This window comes from Cebidichthys violaceus, unplaced genomic scaffold (assembly GCF_023349555.1).
Source record: "Cebidichthys violaceus isolate CVI_PGR_0920_01 unplaced genomic scaffold, fCebVio1.0.p SCAF_1, whole genome shotgun sequence".
NCBI classification, from domain to species: Eukaryota; Metazoa; Chordata; class Actinopteri; order Perciformes; family Stichaeidae; genus Cebidichthys; species Cebidichthys violaceus.
This window is the reverse complement of record NW_027176262.1, coordinates 6,446,124-6,468,290: the sequence shown is the minus strand read 5'-3', so window position 1 is coordinate 6,468,290 and position 22,167 is coordinate 6,446,124. Positions and strand designations below refer to the sequence as shown.

Below are 22,167 nucleotides of genomic sequence, written 5' to 3'. Positions count from 1 at the left end.
GGAGAAGCAACACCACGGTGCTGCTCTCTTCCTGGTAAAATTTGAAAATTATTTTAATTAATAGGTAGATTGCAGGTGTTGAAAACGATGTGTAATAAGTTCCTTTTAATTGTGAAGACTGCTGTGTATCAGTAGCATTTTCTCGGTCCACACTCATAGTAAACACACAGTGAATCTATGCGACACTTTAAATGCAATCTTTGTTTTATTGACTTCATTACAGACATGGGTCTCCCTACACTTGCGTTGTTTACATCACAAAGCAATATTAGATTTGTACTAGTGGAAGTTTGTATTCATCATCATCAGCAGTAGAGGGAGCTGCTATGGTTTGCTACCGTGTAATCCCTCATCAGATCCTCTCTCATGCACTCATCATCTGCTGCGGCGGCATAATTTAGACATCACTGTCTTTATCGCTCAGTTTTACTAAAGTGAGAAACAGTCCAGCGTCTCTGGCTTCCTCCTTGATGAGACAGACAGCCACTCTGGCCCATTTAAGACGTGAAAATAGACCGGGGAGGAGGAGGCTCATCTGCTGTGGGGGCCTCGTTTTAGCGTTGCCCGCCCCTTCTAGACATCAGAGGACAGATCTGTCTGTGTGGATCAGCAACTTGCATACAGCCAACCCTTTCTACTGTCACTGCACTGCTTAATATTCATGAGAGCAAATTGGAAGACAGTCATTTAACTTCCGTGCATGGTGTATTGCCTCTGGGCAGATCAGATCAGTGGGAATGCTAACTCATACTGGACCGCCTGGCCCTGATGGTTTGTTGTCTGCCTGTCTCAGGACTTCTAACTGCTCTATGTTATTTTCAGGTTAATGGACTTTGGCAGACGGCTAAATGAACTTCGGTAAATTATTTTTTCAACTAATTTAATCAGTTTAAATTAAAAAGAAAATGCCTGCACACTATATTTAAAATATAGGTCATGCACAGGTCAAAGTCGTATCTTAGCTGCAGTGAACACAGCTCGTTCACATGCTTTACATCATGCCAATGCTGCTGTCCATGAATCCACAGAGTAGGAATGAGGAATGTGTTAAGGTGGAAAATTGCTGTGGCTACTGTGAGTCTCGAATGTGAGTGTGATCTCCACATCCCATGCAGACTTGCCCTGAGGGCACAGAGCAGAGAGTTGCTTTAATTACCCAGGGTTCCCGCTGTCACATTGTCAGTGTGGAGCACCCGGTGCCACGCTGCCATGCGGTGCTGAGTCCCCCTACCGCGGCGGCGATGACAACTCAGACAATGGCTCCACTCGCTCAGCAGATGCAACGCGAGTGCCCTCTGAAATATGGGAAGCTGAATCAATCCCACTGTCTCTCTGATTCTCTCTTTGCCTTTTCCTGTTTGCTCCCCGCTGCTCTCTCTTCTTCCCATGTCAGAGCGTGTTCATGAATAAAGCCAGCGGCTGCACGAAAGACAGAACATGTAACTACAGAGTGAGAGTTACTCGGTTGTCGCCAGTTCCCCACGTGCACCGGGACCATTCGCTTAGCGCTGCAGGTACATGAGATGGTAAAAATCACACCTTCTTTACGTGACTTTCACATGTTTTGTTCAAGTAGCCCCAAAAGTAGTTCAGCTGTGATAGCAAGATTGAAAACGTGATCTTGTGGCAACTTCTTCCTTCTCGTGATTCTGCAAACAACCAGTTAGTGAATTCATCTTTACCTGCTGTTCGCTCCCATCGGCATTGATTGCACGTTAACTTAAATGAAGCGCCCCAGTGGCTCTGAAAGCACACTGTCATGGTTGGTTACACCCTGTCAACTGATCAGCTCTATTGTGTGAAGGATCACAGTCTTTTGATGATGCTGAACCATAGGTGTTGTTTGTCATTTTGTACGGTAACTCTGTGGGAACGTTACTGCAGCTGCTTTCCCAAATCACATATTAAGTAATCAATCATCAAAGTGTAAAAACAGCTCAATGGAGTCTACACTAGATTTTTCTTCTCAAAGAAGTCTCTTAGGGCATGAATCAGTGTGCTTCTGTTTCATTCTGTTTAAAAAATCATAAATGCCAAGCAGTTACAGTATGTATTTACAGCCCTGTACAGTTACGTAATGCATTGTGATGCAGCACTCGGTTCAGATGATATAAAGCCCAAGATTCTGATGCACATCGTCGTTATTGTTGTCGAAGCAGCTGCAAAAAAAACACATATAAATTGCTGTTGGATTATTGTAATATATTAAGAAACCCAAAACAATGCTGCTCAAGACGATGCCGAAGTGCTATTAAGCAAGGCACAGGTTTTACTATATATTCTTGAACACAGAAAATGATCTCCCACTCTGCAGGTGATAATAGGTCTTTTAGCATCTCGTACGTGATTGTTTTGGTTTTCTGGCTCCCGACTATACTTTTCACTTTCATCACACTCATCAGCGCTGTTTTCAGCCACAACAGGCAGCTGCTTTCCACCCAGAAACAGAATGTACACTACCTGCTCAGCACCAGACAGCAGACAGAGAAAGATAACAACTAGCTATTGAATATAATGGAGCATTTAGCAGCTACAGAGTCTGATATTTTCTTCAGCAGTTGGTGGAGACCAAAACTGAGCTATAAGGAATGTGAATATAGGACATGGATTGGTCTAAATAAACCTTTTTGCTAGCTAACTCAATATCCATTATGCAGTTGGTCAACACTGTAAATTGCAGCAGTGTAAAAGACAATTGTAATAATGTACAATCTTTGTGATGATTTTTTTTGTGAGTGCAATCTTACACTAAGCTAACCTACATGTATACCAACCAAACTATGAAAATAAAGCTCAGATAAAAAAAAAAGAAAAATGGCATACATCTTAGAAAAGAATAAATAGGAAATGTACTGCACTAAGGTACCTGTTACAAGATGACCCAGAGTAACGTGTAATCCTCACCAATGTTTAGAAGGTATTTTAGCTTTCTAGCTCTTCTTCTGGCCCAGAAACAAAAAAAGATTTAAATGGAACTGCTTTTTTCCTTCTTCCCTTCTTCCTGAAGATATCCCATCGGAAAAAAATCATAGTCAATTATAGATGCATATAATGCATTATTGAACAGTGTCATTTATTTCACCTTTACGGTTGAGCTCATGAAAAATTATGCCAATTACTGATTTCCTCTCGGGCAATGTAGTAAGTGGTTAGGCCCTGAGGCCGTTTGTTGGGGCATGACACGGTGCTCTTTGTGAGGTCTGCGGGGGTGATGTACCTGCGTCACTCGTCCATTTGTGGCCTGGCTCCTGAGCTCAGTCAATTAGGAAAACGAGTAGCGCAGTGATATGCACCCTTCCACCAGAGTCCATTTCTTTTTTTTAATTAAATCAATCTTGCTATCACTCAGCCAGTCTAAATTGAGTTGCTCTCACGTACTTTTCATATGTGAAATAGACGAATATCAAAACAGCCATGACATAAATCCTAATCCAATTTCTCCGATGCTTGCACAGAATAGAAGCTTTCCAAGCAACCACACACACGCTTTGATCTACTTCTCTCCAGCCGTTTGCTATTGTGCCGTCGTAACGTTCAAAGTATCAATTAACTAAGTACCCAAATTGTATTTCCAGAAAACTTTTATGTGTGCCAGTTGTGTCTGTCATATTTTTCTTATTAAAGAAAATGTTATTTTTAATTTTTTTTTATTTTAATTTTTGCTAATTTTTTTGGCAAGAAGTCTTTGTGTTCACTTACTTTTCTAGAATCCCCTCGATATGATCATGTGATTTTTGGTGACGTATTACATTAATTCATAAGCCATATTTGCAAAGAGTCTTCAGTATAATCACCAGAACATTTCATGTGTTAGAAATAAATAAAAAATGTCTACTGTGTTTTAAAATATTGACATGAGTGATCTTCTCCTGCTTACTAACCTTGAGCACCGTCCATGAACAGGTGGGGTTTTGATCTCCCCCTCACAGCTCCGGTCTGTATTATCAACAGAGCACTGAGAAGATTGATACTCCCTGTGCCAGCAGGAAAAAAGAGAATGAATCAGAATTTAATATGACTTTGATGTATTATTTTCATCTTGGCCGTTGCCACAGACCCACCGAGAACCCAGCACACCTTCCACCGCATTTTAAAAGATTCAAATTGGCTAAAACTTTTTGATGTAAGAGACTGTACATACGTTTCTCTCCTGGGAGCATACTGTACTTCTCAATATTTTATTTGAAGTCAAATATGTTAGAGAACCAGTGTGTTTCAAATGTAAAATGCTTTGTGAAGTTCACACAATCTGCTTTGGTAATCAGATCACAACACACTACTTATATTACTCATTACCATGAGGATCAGGGTTCAACCAATTCAGGAGGAGAAAGAAAATCTAGTAAAATGTTCAGTTTTTCAGTGATTTGTTTTCCTTATATAGAAATAAACACAGACAGTCAGACAGACAAACAGCATTGCCTGTTCCATTTTCCTGATGTTTAATGGTGGGACAACATGCACTGAGATACAACCAGACTTAATAAGCACTGAAGCTGTTCACAGGGTCATTTCTATAGAACATCTAACACAGTCACAGAAATATGTGAAGAACCAGAGGTGCATTGTTAGTCATCACCTTGTACCGTTCACAAATGGAAGTAACAAATAGTTCTGTGCAGCAGTGTCAGGAACGTGCATTGTTGTCATTTACAAATGAAATCAGCATACATACACAGACAGACGGCAAGCAGAGTCACCGAGGTAAACAAATAGATGGATTCAGTAATCAGACTGTCCTGCTACTAAAACCGTCAGGCCTGACACCTTGATGCATGCTGTAGCTGCAGTATTTCTCCACAGTGTCTGCAGGCTGTGGGTGGTGTGCTCGTTCCTTCATTTCCTCCATGTAATGTTGAGTAGTGTTTGAAGATTTACATCCCAGTCAAAGTGTAATTGTGTTACAGTGACTGCTAAAAACAGCTGCATAGGTAAACACTCATTGACTTATATTACGATAATATGACTACATAAAAAAATATTTAGTAAACTTCCAGTATGGATCATTTATACACTTATGTTGAAAACAGTTATTATAAGAAGAGGTTTTAATATAAGTTGTGTCATTGCACTGTAGCCTATGTTAATATTTGCGTCACCTGTTTGCTTCTTAATGAGTGACAGATATGTTTCACTATGTAATAATGCATGTGGTCAGACATCAATGATTAGACACGGCTGCCATTTCTTTTCCTTGTCATGTGGATGAAAACCCCCCACAGTCAGTTGACATTATCTGAACACATTTAACAATGCACAGAGAGCGCTGAGCTGTTTGCATTTCAGAAGTGGTGCAACTGTCCAGATCTCCAATATGTCAACAAACGCCTGTACAACAACGCTGCGGTATTGATCTTTAGTGTGCTAATAATTTTGAATGAGTGCTCCTAATTTGTAACAACAAATGAGCGTTGAGCTGATGTGCGTGTGTACATGAGCAGGTCATTGGAGTGTCTCATTGCTGGTTGAGAGCTGCTGGAGCAGAGAAAAGGATGGAAACGTCTGCAATTTGAAACCTTGTTAGGAATTTATGAAGTGCTAAAATGTTTCGTCCCCTGGGAGGGTCCAAGCCAGCTGCCAGTGCCACTGTGAGCCATTTAGAGCTGAGCCTCTGGGCTCGTCACCAGGCTGAGATGGCAAGAGAGATGCACACGTACAAATACTGTATATACAAGTATGAATTAGAAATCATAAAAAAACAGACTGCCTCTCATACACAGAAGCTCAGATTGCAAACATGTGCTGGCTCTCTGAAATCAAACAGCTGTAGATTACTATGGAGCTAATTGGTCCAACATTGACATTTATTACCCTCCTCTCCTCTGGAGAATGCTCCTGCACAAACTGCATTTAACGTCTGTCTCTTTACTGTGATGTTGGCTTTGCCTTGAATTAAAGCTTGAACATGATCAAGGCAACTGACCTTATTTCATAATTGATAGTAGTTTATGTTAATTTAATGTTCCCGAGGTCCCAGGGATGGGAATTACATTGATGAATCCTAAACTACCGATCATGTTCCATAACTAGAAGCACTTACAGTGACTGACTAAAGAGGAATACTAATTTGGGCTTTTTTTTTTACATTTTCATGCTCAAATGCCAAACAATCTGAATATAAAAATGAACAAAAAGTACATTTCTCGACAAACATCTGTGGTCTCAACTCGAGATTTCTTTTGAGAACTACATTCAAAGTTTTGCTTCCAAACTATTTACAGGATAAGTGATCAAATACAATACAATACGTGGTTGTAACAGTGAGCATTCTGTGTTTCCTCTCTTTCAGTTTTCAGTGAGGACCTACATTCCAGCTTATATTTTGTCAATGCATCTTTGCAAGAGGTAGTATTTGCCAGCACCACAGGGACCTCTGTGCCCTGTCCTGCTGGTGGCGCACCCCCTGCCTCGCTGCGCTGGTATCTGGCGACCGGCGAGGAGATCTACGATGTGCCGGGCATCCGCCATGTCCACCCCAATGGAACCCTCCAGATCTTCAACTTCCTGCCGTCCAGCTTCAGCAAGCTGATCCACGACAACACGTACTACTGCACTGCCGAGAACCCCTCTGGCAAGATTAGGAGTCAGGATGTCCACATCAAAGCCGGTGAGTCCAGGGCTTAGTGTAGCAGGAGTACTGGTAGTGGTCAGTAAATGTAGGGGTAGGTTGTAGTTGTAATAGTAGCAACCCTACTAGTAGTGATGCTTTGTGTATTAATACAGTGGTAAAATCAAACACTTGAAAGACAAATGGATTGCAAATAAATTAAGTGCAGGTTTTCAAAATCATATAATAACTCTGTCATCTTTGATAAAGAGCAAACGTCTAAAGCATTTTCAGCATGACTTTATTTAAGTTATCTGAGTCTGATCATTTCGATTTCTCGAGTGAACTGTTCAAATTGCACTGAAATCACAATTACGCAAATGTTCTTTTTCTGATCGAAAAATAAGGACTTCTTGTCCACGTTGGCACAAAGATTAGTATTCATAGTTAATTCTTAACCTTGGCAATAGCAATTGTTACAATAGTGTTTTATATCCACATGTCATCTGTTTGACCTTTGCTTAGTTAGGATTCATACTCAAATTAAATTTTGAACGTGTGATCATTTGATCCAAACCTCTGCTGACATTAAAATAAGGACTCAATATGTTTTGGTCTCTAATATCTGTAAAGTAGCTTATCAAGATATTTTAATTAGAGTGTTAAAAAACATCACCCACCCTGTCCCCAAAAATGAAAAAGAAGAATACAGTAAAGCAGTTGGTCTCTTATGAATGAGACTCGTCATGAATGTGTGTGTTTCTCTTGATCTGCAGTTTCACGGGAACCCTACACTGTCCGAGTGGCCGACCAGAAGGCTATGAGAGGCAGTGTAGCCGTCTTCAAGTGCATTATCCCCGCTTCTGTTGAGGCCTACGTCACTGTTGTATCATGGGAGAAAGACACAGTTTCACTCAGCTCAGGTAAGACAAGTAAAACACTTAGTATACTGTGTAAATGGGTAGTTCAGTACAGAGCTTTTAGTGTTAAAATAAATCCAGGGACACAACCTTGACACCTTGATAATCAAGGCAAATGTGTAACATGTGAAGGTAAAACGCAATTGTTAATGTTTAAATGACTTTGTCGAAGGTTTTTCAGGTATTAAAGAGCACACACAGAAGCCGTTTTGTGCTCTAAGATTAAATCTTTGACGGAGGGAAAGTTGTGTATTTTTTTGGGGGGTTTTGCTGTTTATCCCAGCACCCCTCCCTGCTCTGCTCTGCTCCGCGCTCTTTGGACACTATGTTCTGTTTCACTGTGAGTCATCTTCTTACCTGTTTTCTGTCGTAGTCTGCCATTACCGAGGCTCTGCAGCTCTGCACAGCCCTGTCCTCTCACTAGCCAGAGGATGTTGATAACTGTCACATTGAATCACCGATCTTCTCTCTCCTATACACACCTCACCTCAGCCAACTCCATTTTGAGTCCAGCAAGGGGTAAAGTGGAACAGTTTACATAGCGTCATTGACCTAGTTACCCTCCTTGTTTGAATCCAGTGGCACAGCGTGATAACGCAAGACACCAGGACGTTCTGCGGGTTGGGTTTTTACTCAAGTTAAATGGGATGCTTATCTCTTGATTGCTCCATGTACTGCCCGCTGGCTGACTTCGCTTCATACTGGGGCGTTCAGGGACCTGTAAGTGAGCACTTGATGTCATTTGACTGAGGGCAGAATCTGGGACGGTGTTTTGGTGGCATTTTAAATGTGTCTGCTCAAGCATGAAGATGTGTCTTCTGATCCATGCCAGCGACTTATTTACTGGAGGTTACTCGAGTTACTCGCCGCAAGCTGCCGGTTGAAGACATTGCCTAATGTCACGGAGAGCGGGCAAATATGCAGCATGCAGATATGATTACGTTCTGTAAATGAAATAAATCATGTAGACAAGAGTCAGAGATGATGTTTATCTCATCTGTACCTGGAAAAAAGTGTCCATTATGAGGAGAAAATGCTTTAACATTTAACTCCTCTTCATCTTTATCAAAAGCAAAGGTCTGTTTGCCTGAATTAAAAAGACAAGGACATGTATAGACCAACTCTTTATGTACGATTTGAATTTGAAGTGTGCATTTATGTTGAATACAATCATTGCCAATCATTACTTAAATCAGCTCTTACAGTGCTACAATGATTGTTCCCTTTTTTTTTTTTTTTTTTTTTTTTTTTTTTTTTTTTTTTTTTACAGCAGGTCTGAGTGCCTATAGAATATGCAGTGAGGTTTTGATAGATTATATTGTGCGCTCGGTGTTCTTTTGACTTCTTTCGCAAGTGTTCAAAAGAACAACGATATTGGATTGTCCGTGTTTACTCCAATAAGTATTGCAGCAGGCGAGTGCTGTCAAAAGCATGAGCACACTGTCAAAATCACTGCTGCTCGCTGATGAATATTTGATGGTCGATTCCGATGCATGAGCGGATTCACCTCGCACTGTTATGGAGAGGATATGTTTACTCTAGGAGCGAGGGTTAGGAGGATGTGCACGTGAGCGTGAGTGTGTTTGTGCGTGAGCGAGAAAAGCATGCGCGAGAGGCCATGAGGATACCAACAGGGCTTGACAGTGGCAACCGGGTGCAGCTTGACCCAGCCTAGTTTTCCGACTCCTTCTCCAGCCGCTCTTTTCTTTTTTCTTCTTTTTTTTTTTTTCAATTTTTCATGAAAGAAGACTTGGTCTCAGTGGATACAAAATAAAGGTATCCAACACCACACTGAATTATTAATCTTAGGTTTTTTTGTTGGGAACGGTAACATCAAGTGCACTTCCCTACCTTGCATTGTGCATCAGAATGTGAAGAAGAGCAGCCAAGGCTCCTGATATTTCTCAACACCACCCTGGTGTTCTTGAACAATTAATGTTGCTTTAAGCAAATGTTGATGAACATCTAGTTTACATACCCTGAAACATCCAAACCTACCAACACTGTAGTGATCAGGTTTAAATGTGCTATTTAACATGATTAACTTGCACGTAAAGCGGATTCAGGCTTAAATCGTGGCCGCTGAAATCTTTGAATATCCAGGGATTCACATTCGGGTCAGAAATAGATGCATAATTACAGACTAGGGCCTGTCTTAATTAATCAGCTGTGATTGAAAAGTTAATTACAATATGAATTACCTCTCAGAATGAGGACTGCTTAGTAGTCATTTGAAGCGGCCTGTTTTCAATGTGAATGAGCACGACGCAAGCTCACTGGGTCCTAATGTCACTAACATACCATTAACCCGTCATGAATTTTAAAGATGGATCTCGCAGCACAAGCCTTCAAAGGCCCGGCTCCGATCGCCTCCTCGCTGCTTTTGATAAACAATTGACAGAGCTAACAGAGAGATGAAAGAGGCACAAAAATAATTATACAAAGTAGAGCGGGGAGGAGTCGAGCCGTGTTGCTGCCTGGATTTTATATGGTGGACCTTTATTTCAATGCATGTGTGTATCGGTGTTGTCACACGCACCTTTGTGTAGCAGCGTGCACACGTTGTGTCTGTGTCGTGTTTTTGTACATGCTGCTGTGTCTTTCAAGTGGCCATGCTTTTTGAATAGGGATGGAGCTGCAACGGTTTTGTGTTTTCCCATCTACCTACCTTTTGTCTCTCATCCTTCACGGTACGAGGCAGCGTAATGAGCCGGGCGGCCTTGGTTGCGGAGAAGAGCTTCAGCAAAACCGGAATTAGATACTGAATGAGCTGCAAACAACATGTTGTCACTCAGACCTTGCACTCTCCTTGAAGACGCATGCAGTTGTATGTTGTGCAATTTGAACATCAATTCTGTGTCTACTAACGGTAATATTTCAGATGTTTGAGTCCTCCTAATGTGCAGAATTAGTTGTAATATATCCGCTGATTTTCCTCTGTTACGATTGTGTATACATCTCCCACACAGCGATTTCTCATTGCCTTTTCCCACCTTCTACAGATGTAGACGCAACAGTAGAGCGGAGTCAACATAATCTCCATGCAAGTGCCGCTCTCAGAGCTTTTTATGCATGTGTCAACATTTGCATCCATTCAAATCTTGTTCTGTAAGTGTAGCCATCTTGCAAATTTGGAGACTGGTAACAATTCAAGGGAAATTAATTATGGGACAATACCGCAAATTCGATTTTGTGACAGTAGTGAAGGCTGGATGATATTCTGTTCATCATCTAGACACTTAAAAATGATTTAATGTTGTGAAAATATTGTTTAAAACAGGGTATCCTTATCCAATAAGCACCTCCAACAAATTCTATTTGAGTCCATGAAGTGCCCCTACCCACACATTTTTCTAATTTAATGTTAATTAGGATTTGTTTACTAAACACACTTTGGTTTAAGTTAGATTAATATCAGGTGAGGTGCTGCTCATATTTAAACACGAAACACATTTTTTTCGAAATTGAACATCATCTGGTTTTCTTTGACCTCTTTGATTGTGAACTGAATGTCTTTAGCTTTTGTACTGTTAGTCGGACAAAACAAGACACTTTAAGTCATCATGGGCTCTGGGAACATAATCTGTAGATGAATCCATAGTGAAACTAATTGTTAGTTGCAACCCAAAACATTTAATGCACATTATTGAATTTGTTGTGTTCATTTTTATAACATTTTGAAGACAAGACACATCTGGTACTAACCGTGCTCAATGCTAACTATACCTGAAAGCAACACCGCTCCAACACCTTCATCCAGTCGCTCATCCAGTGGGAAGCCTCACACAGCTTTAGATAAGGAAGTGCAGGCCGGACAGGTGGCCTGTATGTCACCCCTGGAGAGGACAGGAACAGAGGGGAGAGGTGAGGAGAGGTGAGGTAAGATGGGGAGGAAAAAAAAGAGAGAAGAAAAGAGGAATGGAGGGAGGAAGGTCTCCTCTGGTGTAGAGAGATAGGGTTTCCTCCTGGAAACAAACAAGCAGGCCTTTCATCCCTTCATGCTGGAGATTAAGCTGGAGATGGAGGACGGGAAGCTTCACTCCGTATTAAGACGCGTGCTCACAGCGATGCGAGAGGGACGACTCCATAAGCCATTTGTGACCTCCTCGAAAACAAGATTGTACATCTCAAGCGGTTTTATCCTAACAAATGAATTTGACCTTCCTACTTTCTCGATGTGCCTCATGTGTATGTGGCTGGCTTGACTATAGGATGAGCAGTATGATATATACTGTCAGACAATATGCATTTGTTAATCATATGACATTTTGCCATACTGGATGACTTGGTAGCATTATGGGATTTTTGGGAATATTATTTGTGTCCATGCTTTTTTTTGTCTGGTATTTAATTTATTAGGGGGGAGGGGGCTTAGCAGAAGGTCGATTTAGTTTATATTGTTGTGTATACTGTATATAGAATATCTGTTTTGTAATATATGCCAGATGCTGACATTCTTTATGTTCCCAGCATTTTCCTTGTTTTCGTCCTTCGTTTCCTTGTATTTACTCCTCTCTTCTTTTCTCCATCCTCCACTCCTTCCCATCCTCCTCCGCTGGCCTTGACTGTCGGTCTTCCCTCCCCTCTTCTCATCTTATTGCATAACCTGCTTGGCACAGCGCCTCAGTCAATTTCCTCCTGCGTGGAAAATGTTTTTTTTTTATTTGCTTTATGCAAATAAGTCCCTGCCAATACTTACGGCATCAGTAAAAAGAAATCTCAAGTTACATTTTTCAGTCACATTCATGTCGGCCACTTCCCATCCGCGCTTTTAGCTTTCAACGATGAAAGTGCCTTTGCACTCTGGCATTCTGCTCACTCCTCTCTCATGGGTTCTTGTGAGTGCTTATAGAGGCTAATTAAACAGTTTGCTTGCTAATAGAATCACAGTCTTAACCAGCCACCAGCTCAGTCGCTGGAATGTTAAGGATGTCTTCAAAGGGGCAACTGTAGGTGTTTGGTTTACAGGATCACTGCTCAGCAGGAATTTATCATGCCAGTGATGTGCCACCGCCTCCATTTTTCACTGAGATTGACAGCGAGGGCACTGAGAGGCAGGCGGAGACGGGGCTGTAAATTCAACACGCCCAAAGTCAGGCCAACCTTGAAAGGAGGGCACAGTGGAGGAACTGAGCTTGGGAAGTAAGAAGACGCGAGGAAGTAGGAGGAGAGGGCAGATCAGAGGAGTGGAAGAGGGAGCTGGGGAAACAAGAGACTGAGAAGGAAGAGGTTTGAAAGGTAGAGGAGGAGAGTGGGCGAGGCTTTTTTCTTTTGTAAACAAGGGACTGCGTCACATTAGCCACATGATCTTCTCCCTCTGCCTTCTTCCCCTTCCCGCTCTCCTTTCCTCTCTCACTTTTCCTTCGCTCCATCTCTGCCTCTCGTTGTTCAGGGGCTCGACAACGGGTGATCCTTGCATAGCAACTCAAAGGACGATCTAGATTCTAACATGTATGTGTGCATGATTTGCTGCACATATGTGTCTTGAGTTTTTTGTTTGTGGGTGCATGATGTTTTTTTTTTTGCACACTACTCCACCCATCCTGCAGTGAAACCCTATGAAAACAACACAGCCTATCATTTTGCTCCCCCCTCCTCCTACACAGATCAGCAGTTAGTGAAATGCTGACCCTTGTCTTTCACTGCACCCCTTTTCCCAGTCCACTCACACACAGCTGCCTGAAAGCTAAGGGGCAGGGGGTGCTTATTGTTTTGTACAGCGTGTGTGTGTGTGTGTGTGTGTGTGTGTGTGTGTGTGTGTGTGTGTGTGTGTGTGTGTGTGTGTGTGTGTGTGTGTAAAGGTGCATTGGTGAATTTATTTTCATTGTCTATATGTGTGTGTGTGTGTGTGTGTGTGACAGACTGCAAAGTGTGATACTGTCAAGTAGGAAGCATTTGGGAGAGGGGGGTGGGGGGGCACTCTCCTGAAAGAAATAAGAAGGGAAAAAAAGAGCAAAGGAAAAAAAAAAAATCAATAGTTGTGTGCATTAATCACGCTGCTGCCACAGAGAATTATGGGAACATGAGCTGAAGGATGCATTTTGTGCATTTGCAACATATGAGTGCTGTGTGAAGGGGAGTTTGGGGAATTGGAAGAGGACGAGACGAGACCCTTTTAGTAAGAAGTGAGGTTAGAGCCGAGATAGTTGGGGGGTGTTTGCTTCATGTATTGTGTGTCTCTCTGGTGCCTTTTGTAGATGACTAAACCCACTGTCTTTTGTACAGCTTGCTTTAGGATAGCATTCATTCTGTGTTATTTTGAAAGCTTTGATGTTACAGCTTTTGAACGAGCCGAGATTACATTTTTATTTTAATTGTTATAATATGTTGTGCTTTCGGGATGTGTTGGCTCACATTTGAGTTATTATTACATTATTATTTGGGTTTCACATCTTCCCTACGCAACGAGATTTGCCATTTAGAAAGAAGAAAAACCCGGCTCTCCTTTGACTTTCTGTTTGAGCTGTTGCTGTTTGAAGTCTCCATCTTGGCTGCGGTGAAGGCTTGAGGACGTGATACATATTTGATAAGGATCAATAGAAGGGTTACTGAGACAGAGATGGAGGGAAATCGATCTTGGACCAGGCTTCCCAAAAGCATCTTAAACCTAAGGTCATCTTTGGAGTGTCCTTCTGGCTCAGCTATACTGACGCACACACTTGTAGTTTGTGACCGAAAAACACTGCACATTTTAATTCTTTCACATTGTCTTTTATAACACATCAGTAGTACAATCTGGTGATTTAGAAATACCAGAAGAAGGGCTGTTCTCAGCTCTCAGATTTGTTTAATGCCTTATCTAAGCTCTATATATTATATTATGCCATCTACTGACATCCTAATAACTATGCACGTAAAATAAATAAAGCAAACTGTTTAGTGACGGCAGACTGAACAACAGACAACGTTCTGGCACGGTGGCTGTGATTCCCAGCTGATACTCCATACGGATAGACAAAATCAACAACTGTTGAAGCGGGCACTCTTCCATCAGTGTTTACTAATAAACAGCAGCAATATGGCAGCCATTAGGCTGTTTAGGCAGGGAATGATTAGGGTGGTGATGGCTGGGCGCATTGGGAGACTGAACATGCTCTCATCTTTAATAGGCAATTTGGCTTTCTGCGATGGGGATGCCCCTTTGTTTTCAACTCGGATTGAAGGCAGAAGCTTGAATAAGCACTGTTTTGGTAGAGTGTGCCGTTATTATCGTGCAGGAATCGGGTTTACAGTAATGTCCTGAATTAGTTTTACAGTTTTGGGTTGTGCATAAGTCATGCGTATGAAAATCCGCTCAATATCAAAACTCAAAAATAGAGTTTAAATTTGTGGATCTTACACATTTTGTTACGCAATCAGCACATTCAAAGTTGGGCGATGCATTTAAAGACGGCGCAATACAGTAATAGAAAGAGAGTTAATATGAGGACTCATTCACGGAAAAGTTAGAAATATGTGTGTATAGTTGAGAACAGCTCAGTTAGTGGAACGGGTACATCCTGCCAGAGCTTATGGATTACTGTAGAGCAACACTGTGTTGAAAATGGACTGGAGCCGGGCCAGAACGGGCCTGGCGCCAGGCCAAGACACAGATTAGTAATAAGCATGGTGCGAGCTAATTACAGCCGGAGCAAGCAATTAATTTCTGTTTATAAACTCTCCTGGATGTGGGCTGTTGGAGGACTGTGTAGGTGCAAAGTGCCTCTGTTCGTGTCAGTGACAGGTGGCGTGGTTCGTGGAGGAACCTTCCCATATGTCCCCTGCTGAAGCGCTGGGGTGAAATGGAGACAAACCGGTGTGCTCAATCACATCCCATAATACAACAGTGTCTGATCCCATCTTAAAAGTGACTGATTAGAGTAAAAAAGGCACTTAATAACTCAAATCACCCTGCTGACCTAATAGGGATTTTTCACTCCATTTTTTTCCTCTCCCGCCTTCCATCCAATCAAGGATTAATACATGGTCTTATTCTGCTCCCAGGGTGGTTAATCTGGAAAAATAGAGTAAATCGCATTGAGCCTCTTTCAACTTTCACACAGAGCCTTGGTGCCTGCGCCCCCCTGCTGGGCATCTGTAACACTGATTAGACATGATCATGATTTTAGAGCACCTGCTGGACACCAATCAGAAGAGGAGATCTAATTGAGTGCTTTTATCACAAAACACTTTATGGATCTATACATGGTAGATTTGTCTCAAAACATGTTTTCGAAAAATTGGAAAAATTGGAAATCCACCAATATTCATTCAATACTGAAACATGAATGAAAGTGTAGAATTAGTTCAACAAATGTTGGGCATCTCAGTAAATGAGCTTTGCAAACATTAATTGGATTCTGAAATGAATATCATAATTATAGTTGTTTTTATTCTAATGCTGTTTTCATACACTGCGTTACAGTATATGGGTCTGTACCATTATTCCATCTGTATCAAGATGAGCTGAGATTTCAAAGTAAATAACAGTAATTTAACGTAAATGTGTGATGGAAGACTTTGACAGCTTACCCAGGGCTGGGTGAAATGGTTGAAATCATTGTCAGGATATTAATGCATTAATGAATATTTTTCAAATATTGATCTCTAACATCTTTAACATATACATAATCATGTAAAATTGTAAGGAAGTATTGATTTCTTGCACAGTGTTACTGCATCATATCAGTTCCTCCTGTGATTTCTACAAATGGTTCTTCAGAATGACTCCTTCAGTAGCAAATGACCAGCCGACTTCACTGCAAGGTGACCCTCTATCTCTTTCTTGATGTATGAGGCATCAAGCATCATTATTTTTCTTCAAGGCTCGTTTTCTCTCCTCTTGCCTCTTCTTTGGTGTGAGCCTTGAGAACACACACACACACAGACAAACACACACACTGAGTATACTTGCAGCCCGTCTTTGACCTCACCTTGCCATTGTACAGCTAACAACTGAGATCCAAATAACACCCAAACTCCCTGCAGGCTGCAGGCAGTCACTTCCTGTCGTACCCTGACTGTCTGTTAGATGATCAGAGCTGTTCATGTGACTGTGTGCAAAGCAGCTGAGGCTACTGTATAAATCTGATACATTTATGACTATGTTGTGAACCTACGTGTCCTGCATCCTGTGTACGATAGGTTCTTAAATGTTTAAGAGTGCGTCATGCAGAAACACTACGGGAGGAACAATGTAAATCTCATGCTACGCTCCGAGTGAAGCCAGTCGAACTGTCATTTGCGGCAGTGACGTCACGAGATGACAACCACGAGCAGAGTGGCCTTTTGACAGACGCAGCCTGCAATCTTCACATCAGCGTAGGAGTTGAGCCAGCCAATCAGAGCCGAGCGCCCATCGCCGCACAGGCTTATCACCTGCGTACAGCTGCTGTTGCCCCTCCGAGGGAGCGAGTGAAGAGGAAAGGAAAGAAAGAGCAAAAAAAAAAAAAAATGAACGGTGCGCCTGAGACAGAGGGTGATTTGTGTCGAGTCGTAGCACACTCACGCTCGCATCTTTCTTTCGTACAATTTCAGAGGTGTGCATGTTTTTTTTTTCTGGTCACCATAAATCCACATAATGTCATTTACGGGGAATGAGAAGAAAAATCATTGTGTTTGTTGTGATTAGTGCTGCATCAGCCCGGCAATAGTTAAAATGTGATTCAGAGTGGAAACGTGCTTTGTAGCCCTTGTGAAATGAGAAGGGAGCGGGAGAGAGGGAGAGAGGGAGAGAGGGAGAGATAAGCTCCGTCTGAATTGATTTTCCTGTTACTTTCTGCTGTACTTGAGTTTCCATAGCAACGTGGTCAGGTTCCCTCGGCCTCCTAGGGCAAGTGTAATTGTTGTCTGTTTTTCTGAGCCAAACTCTCCGTTTCTCTCTCTTTCTCTCCTTTCCTTCCTCTGTCTGTTTTCTCTCAACAATGGAAATGTGCTGTAGATGAGATTCTTCTTGGACTTTTCAGCAGTCGGCTGAGATACCATGAAGCACTTTCACCAACCAGCCACATCAAAATGCACCAAAGACCTTTATTTTTTTACTGGAAGCAAGCTTTGCTTTAAGGCTGGGCAACATATCAATATTGTTATTAATACTTCGATACCAACATACGAGACTAGATATCGACTGAGATTTTGGATATCGTAATCTGGAATACTTGTTGTCTTTTTCTGGTTTTAAAGGCTGAATTAGATCGGTGATGTGTTTTTTATTTTTTATTTATATTGGTTTGGTTGCTCTATTCATTGCCTTTACCCACTTAATCATTATATCCACATTACTGATGATTGCTTATCAAAAATCTTATTGTTAATCAATATGAAGTGTATGTATATCCAACCAATGTGTCTACAAATTATGGCTTAATTAATTCACCTATTATTTGTACAGTTAATAAAAAAAATTTGGTCCACACAGTGTCAGGAAATAGTAAAACATTTCTAAAATCATAATGTCCCAAAGCCTAAAATTACATATTCATATATCTTATTTTACCCAAATCAGCGGCCCTAAACCCAAAGATGTTAATAATACTATAATTTTAGTGACAAATCTCACATTTGAGTAATTTAGCTTGTTCTTTGATGAATGATAGATTGATTTGCAAAATGGGTTAAACTTAAAGGCAAATGTATTTGATTTCACATATTCTATTCTTTTTGATGCTTGTGATTTTTATTACTGTGCCTCAGTGTTAGTCAGCATGGACAGTTTTGGTCATATGCTAAAAAATCCTTGCAGTAACAAAATTAAATTCTGCTGATTATTACAGCACAAGATCTGCTGAATCACATGAAACTGCCACGCTCTCACATAGTGCCATGCACATATCAGCTCAGATAAGGCGAGCTTAAATGAGCAAATGTAAAAGTATAATGAGAAAGAGTTCAACAAAATTTAGCTCAAGATATGTAAAATGTTCTAAGGCACACGATCATTTTAGAGCACTTCAGATCAAGGATAATGATACGGCAGAAATCCATTTTTGTTATAAAACTGTTTTGGAGAAGTTTGGAGATAATCAATGAAAACTGCTGTGTCACAACTTTAGCAGGGATTTTTGATGGTAAGCACAAAATGTGCTCCTGGCTTAGACACAGACAGGAATAGAGACGAGAAGGAGGCTAGAATAATCCTAAATTGAGTTTGCCGCACACACAAATATGTCAGATGGACCCTTTTTTTTTATCTGAATTAGATATTACCAGCTCCCTGTCTGACTCCAATGATACACTGCTGTGCGCATAACAAGGCATTCACAGCTGTTTGGAGCCTAATGGCTCAAAGAGGCCTTGCCTGCTCAGCAAGAAGAGATGGACTGCATCTTGGGTCCGCGATTAGGACTGCTGATCTAGAAACATTTACATTATGGCTTTCAGGTCATTACAGAAGAAAAATGGTCAAAAGGATCCTGGTGAGGGAGCCTAGATCAGCACTATGACCCTGAGTAATGTGCAGTATATTAGAAACAAAGGACTGAGGAAGACAGAAAAAGTTTGAGACTAAAATCCTGATGCTTACTCCTCAAAACATGCATCAAATTTAAAAGTTAAAATGCTAGCAAATATGGCAACACTTATTCTTTTTTCATATAACTGCATGCAGTCTGAGTGAAAATCTTCAGCTGGAAATTGTTCTACTGTTGCGTTTCCCCTGATCTGGCTGTCAGTTAGCTGCCTAAAATATAAAATGTAAATGTATTCTGTGCTGTATTTCAAGTAAGCTCCTGTATATGTGATAGCCTTGGACCTGTCCCAATCTGCTCTGTGTTTTCTTGCTCCAGATCAATACTAATTAATACACATCTCCCTCAGGGACAGCAGGGAGGCCACGCAGAGAATCAGAAAATCGCCATCATAGGCTGGGCTTGATCTGGACCATATATGGGAAAGAAACCTTGAGAAATATTTGCATACGGGAAGTAGCTTAACCTCACGTGTTTCAGTCCGCTCACTCACGGACGCTTGGTGGACGATCAGAGCTTGTCCAATGGCATACTTGCATGCTAATTGGTAATTTAGGTGGTCGTGCTTTAATGCGTATCCAGTTAAGATGAAGTTTAGCCACCCCCCTTTTGTTTCAGCTGCCATATTCCAGTAAAACATGCAACACCTAAATGCAGACGTTCACCTGATGATACAGACATAGACTTCAGTACACGTGTGTTTTTGTTCTGTTTACTCTGCTGTTTCCCGTTCTCCTGTTTCTTCTCCATCTCCCTCGCACTGTTAAAACAAGTAAAAAAGAAAATGGGAGACATGTTTTTGTGCATGCCTGGCGGACAGATAGGCGCTGCATAACTAGCAGTTTCCTCTGAAGTAGGGAGAAATCTATTTGCTTGTAGAAGCTGCTTGCATAATCCTTTAGTTACACTTGCCAGCTGTGAGCAAAGATACGACGCTGTGGGATTTGGCATGAATATCATTGGGAGGACAAAGAAATTAAACTGATAAGTGTTTGTGCACAGGGTCCTTTGCATAATCCAGGATATCCCATAATCTGAGTTCTTTAAAATCATGCCCAAATAGATGTGGTGAGAAACCATTAATGAGAACATGCTGTTCGGAAAATGGTTTGTCCAAAAAAAATAAGCATTTGAGCTACTCTGAAATCAGAGATCAGGCTTGATTTTGATTTTTTTTACCATCACATTTTGAAACAGAGATGTGCTGCTGAATGTCTGAGATTTAATTTAAATTCAGAGAAAAGCCTTTACAGAGAAATGCGCTATAGGGACTCTCATGGCCACACTTTATGTGCCACATTTCCATATATACAGTACCTTCTGGCCTTGTTTTGGTTAACACCCGTATGAAAGGATTGTATTCTTACTGAAACACAGTTCACCTTCTCTCTCTGCTGCCTGCATATCCCTCCTTCCCTCTCTCTCAGTCAACAGTATGCACAGCAAAAAAAGAAAACACACATCACTCAGCAGCTTTCAATACATCTGTCCTTTCTCTCCCCACCTCTCAGTGTGTTTGTTTGCTCAGCCTCCTCTGCCCCGGCGCCATCGTTTTATACCTCTCTCGGTGTGTTATCGGATGGTAATAGACAGCTGCTGAAAGCTAGCATGAAATACCAGCATGCTGAGGTGTGTGGAGTCCATATCGTATGACACACAGAGCTCTCATGTCCACGAGTCCAAAGAATGTAATACAATAGTCTCATGAAGTGTTCACAAAAAAAAAAATGATTTCATTCTATTTAAATAGTTTTTGCATTTATTTGCATGGTTTCAGAACCATAGTTTAGATTCACTACATCCCTCACAGCTCAATATAACATTGATTAAGCAACATAACAATAACATTGCAATAACAGGAGGTAAATTACATTTTATCTGTAAATGTAAAATTATAGTTGCAAGACTTATACCTAAATTGGAAAGGTCCTTAAGAACAATTAGGCTTAGATGTTAGAAATTAATTCATTTTTTTTCCCCAATACTTTTTGATTTCACTGAAGATGTAAATCTTTAAAAATACATCACGAACATATGGTGCCATTTTTAAAAAGCCGAAGTAATTTCATAAAATATCTGGGCAGTGTAGACTTTAGCCAACGTCAGTCAAACAGGAGTACATTTTTATTTTTGGGGGGGGGGGATTATTTTCAGCTGTGGAATTATTCACATTTGTTGCACTAGTGAGAGTTTATGGCAGCAGAGACAAAATTCACAACAGTGCTCGTGTTCAGCGTAATAATGTGATTTAAATAGTTTTTGAACAACAATGGAGCTTTATGGCACAGAGGAATACATCAGGCTTTGGCTCCACAAACAATACATTGTAAAATCAACTCATTTTTGGTTTTGGTGTTTTGATGGGATTTGTTGACAATAAAAAAAATCTCCAGTATTGACAGACTTCTCCTTTCAGTCAAACACTGTAACTGGGAAATGTGCTCAGCCAGTAACTGTAACAGTTGTCCCAACTATAACCACTAACAATAGGTCCACTTAATTAGACTGCGTCCAAATCAAAGCTCTCAAGTCTTGATGTTTTTGCTCAAAGCGAGGATCCAACCAAGCAGATGGCCTTAGTGTTCTTGATTTTTTGCAATGTAGCTTCCATGGTTGTCTTCGGCCTGTGTTCACAGCATGTCTCTAGTGCTCCCAAATAACATTAACATTTCATTATCCAGGGGAAACAATAGAAATGTATAAAAAAAAAAAAAAAGGGGGTAAGTCCTCCGCATCCAGGAGGGCTGAAATATTGATGCGGTTGTGAGGTAAATGGCTCCAAATCTGAGCAAGAGGGTGAAAATGGGAGCTATGAGGAGAGTGAGCAAGGCGGAGAGGGGAAGACATCAGTTGCAAAGCTGGGCTCTGAGGGGCTTGGGCGCATAATCAATGAAGGGAAGTGTGTGTTGTATCTGTGGCGTCGAGTCGGCCTCACAGAAGCCAATCCTATTTTTACAGGGAAGACAGGTCTGTTGCTATGCTCTTTGAGAAGATCTCCTGCAGCTGGAAAAAGACAGGGATCAGGTGTCGCATCACACCTCAAGAGTGGACGGAAGAAATGAGGGGAGCCGCTCCTGCGAGGTGCCACATTCAATTGATTATTGATGATTTGATCCATTATGCACTCAAAGAAACATGGTGACACCAGCAGAAATAGACTCTGTATTTATTCATTTCGTTATAGGCAGAGGTGTGAATGCAGGGAGACTCATGCTGTCTGGCAAAAGAAGAAGGTGCACATGAGGAGTTTGTTTTA

The 22,167-nt window shown here is 41.2% G+C and overlaps 1 protein-coding gene across 3 annotated transcripts in view; it reads left to right on the top strand.

Moving 5' to 3' along the window:
• The window catches only part of dscamb (Down syndrome cell adhesion molecule b), a 110,701-nt gene that overhangs the window by 10,478 nt on the left and 78,056 nt on the right, over positions 1 to 22,167 (top strand). For all 3 annotated transcript variants that reach the window (XM_068708372.1, XM_068708363.1, XM_068708383.1), the window contains exons 2-3: positions 6,290 to 6,607; positions 7,324 to 7,470. In XM_068708372.1, the coding sequence (XP_068564473.1) occupies positions 6,290 to 6,607; positions 7,324 to 7,470 (465 nt within the window). The remainder of the gene's footprint in view (positions 1 to 6,289; positions 6,608 to 7,323; positions 7,471 to 22,167) is intronic.